Source organism: Olea europaea, unplaced genomic scaffold (assembly GCF_002742605.1).
Source record: "Olea europaea var. sylvestris unplaced genomic scaffold, O_europaea_v1 scaffold4156, whole genome shotgun sequence".
In the NCBI taxonomy this organism is placed as follows: Eukaryota; Viridiplantae; Streptophyta; class Magnoliopsida; order Lamiales; family Oleaceae; genus Olea; species Olea europaea.
The window spans coordinates 23,386-24,730 of record NW_019261318.1 but is presented as its reverse complement, the minus strand read 5'-3'; the positions used below and the strand labels follow the sequence as shown (position 1 = coordinate 24,730).

The window sequence follows — 1,345 nt, the reverse complement described above, 5'->3', positions numbered from 1 at the left end:
GAATGAGATAGTTTTCTCATTGTATTGATTCTTGTGTATTATGCTATACAATTCGATCAATATTTAACAAAGAAAACAAGAGAATATTCCCTAGCAAATTAGTTACAACCAACTGTAAAAAAAATAAGAGAGAAAATATATAACAAAATGTCAGATAAAACTGGCCTCTTCATTTTTCTTCCAGAGAGTTCTGTGCTTGTGCTTCCAGAATGCTTCTATCCAGTTCATCATCCACGTAGACTACAGATGCTTGCTAGATTGGCTGACTTGCATTTTCTGATAACATCATATGTATAAACAATCCATGCAATATACTACATATGTTGATCCATATCCTGGAAAAGAGCTCAAGAATCTAGATTTTGATTATTTAACTTTATGAGTGAAGTATTATATGAATGTAACGTGTGAACTTCAGTAAATATTGGTCAGATTTAGGATTCCTCTTCAAAGATTATCTAAACATTAAAGAGATTCATAATGTGGAAAAAGGCTCAAAGAATCTAGAATTTGATTGTATATATCTAAATTTTATATTTTGTCGGTGTTGAGTGAAGAATTTTGTACATATAATGTGAAATTCTATATTGCTGTCAAAATTACTCATTGAGAATTTTAGAATCATCTATTATAAAAATTTAAACTAAATGATTAATTCAGTGATGCAATTGCTTTTAGATTAGAGTGACTTCAATCAACCATAAATACACATTGAGGAGAATAGAAATTCAAACAGAAAAAGAAAACCAGAAAAAGGTTGATTCATTATGAAACTAGTTGTATTGCTTGGGTTGTTATTCACAACCCTGATTAGCCGATCTGAAGCAAAAGTAACTGTTGTAATACAAAATGCTATACCTGGTGGAAGAAGTTATATGCATTGTTTTTCCGGGGATGATGATCTTGGGTATCATGACCTTGGATCCAACCAAACTTTCACATTTCGTTTCCATGTAAACTTTTTTGGAACTACAAGATTTTACTGCTACTTTAAAACATTTTATGGTTTTGGAGCGTATGGCGTTTTCACAAACAGAATGTACCACAAGTGTGGGGATTATTGTCTCTGGTCCGTAACCCCGAAAGGCCCATGTTTACACTGTATAGAGGGTGATTTATATTGTCAACCATGGAAGAATGGTAAGTCCCTGCTTGAAGCATTACGGCTTACTATTTAAAGATATAATAAATGTTGTAATCTTGTTCATATTAGAATTCCAGTTTCTCATTGGCACCAGATTACAACCTTATGCTTTTCATTGATGAATTGAATAAAACATAGTCTATTATGGTTACTATGTGTAAGAAATATTAAATGATTAGTATGTAAAAGTCGTAGACCTGC

The 1,345-nt window shown here is 31.8% G+C and overlaps 1 protein-coding gene across 1 annotated transcript in view; it reads left to right on the top strand.

The window, feature by feature from the left end:
• The first annotated feature begins 767 nt into the window (after positions 1-767).
• Positions 768-1,345, top strand: part of LOC111387656 (S-protein homolog 19-like) — a 4,907-nt gene continuing 4,329 nt past the window's right edge. The window contains exon 1 of the mRNA XM_023012230.1: positions 768-1,140. Coding sequence (XP_022867998.1) covers positions 768-1,140 — 373 coding nt within the window. The remainder of the gene's footprint in view (positions 1,141-1,345) is intronic.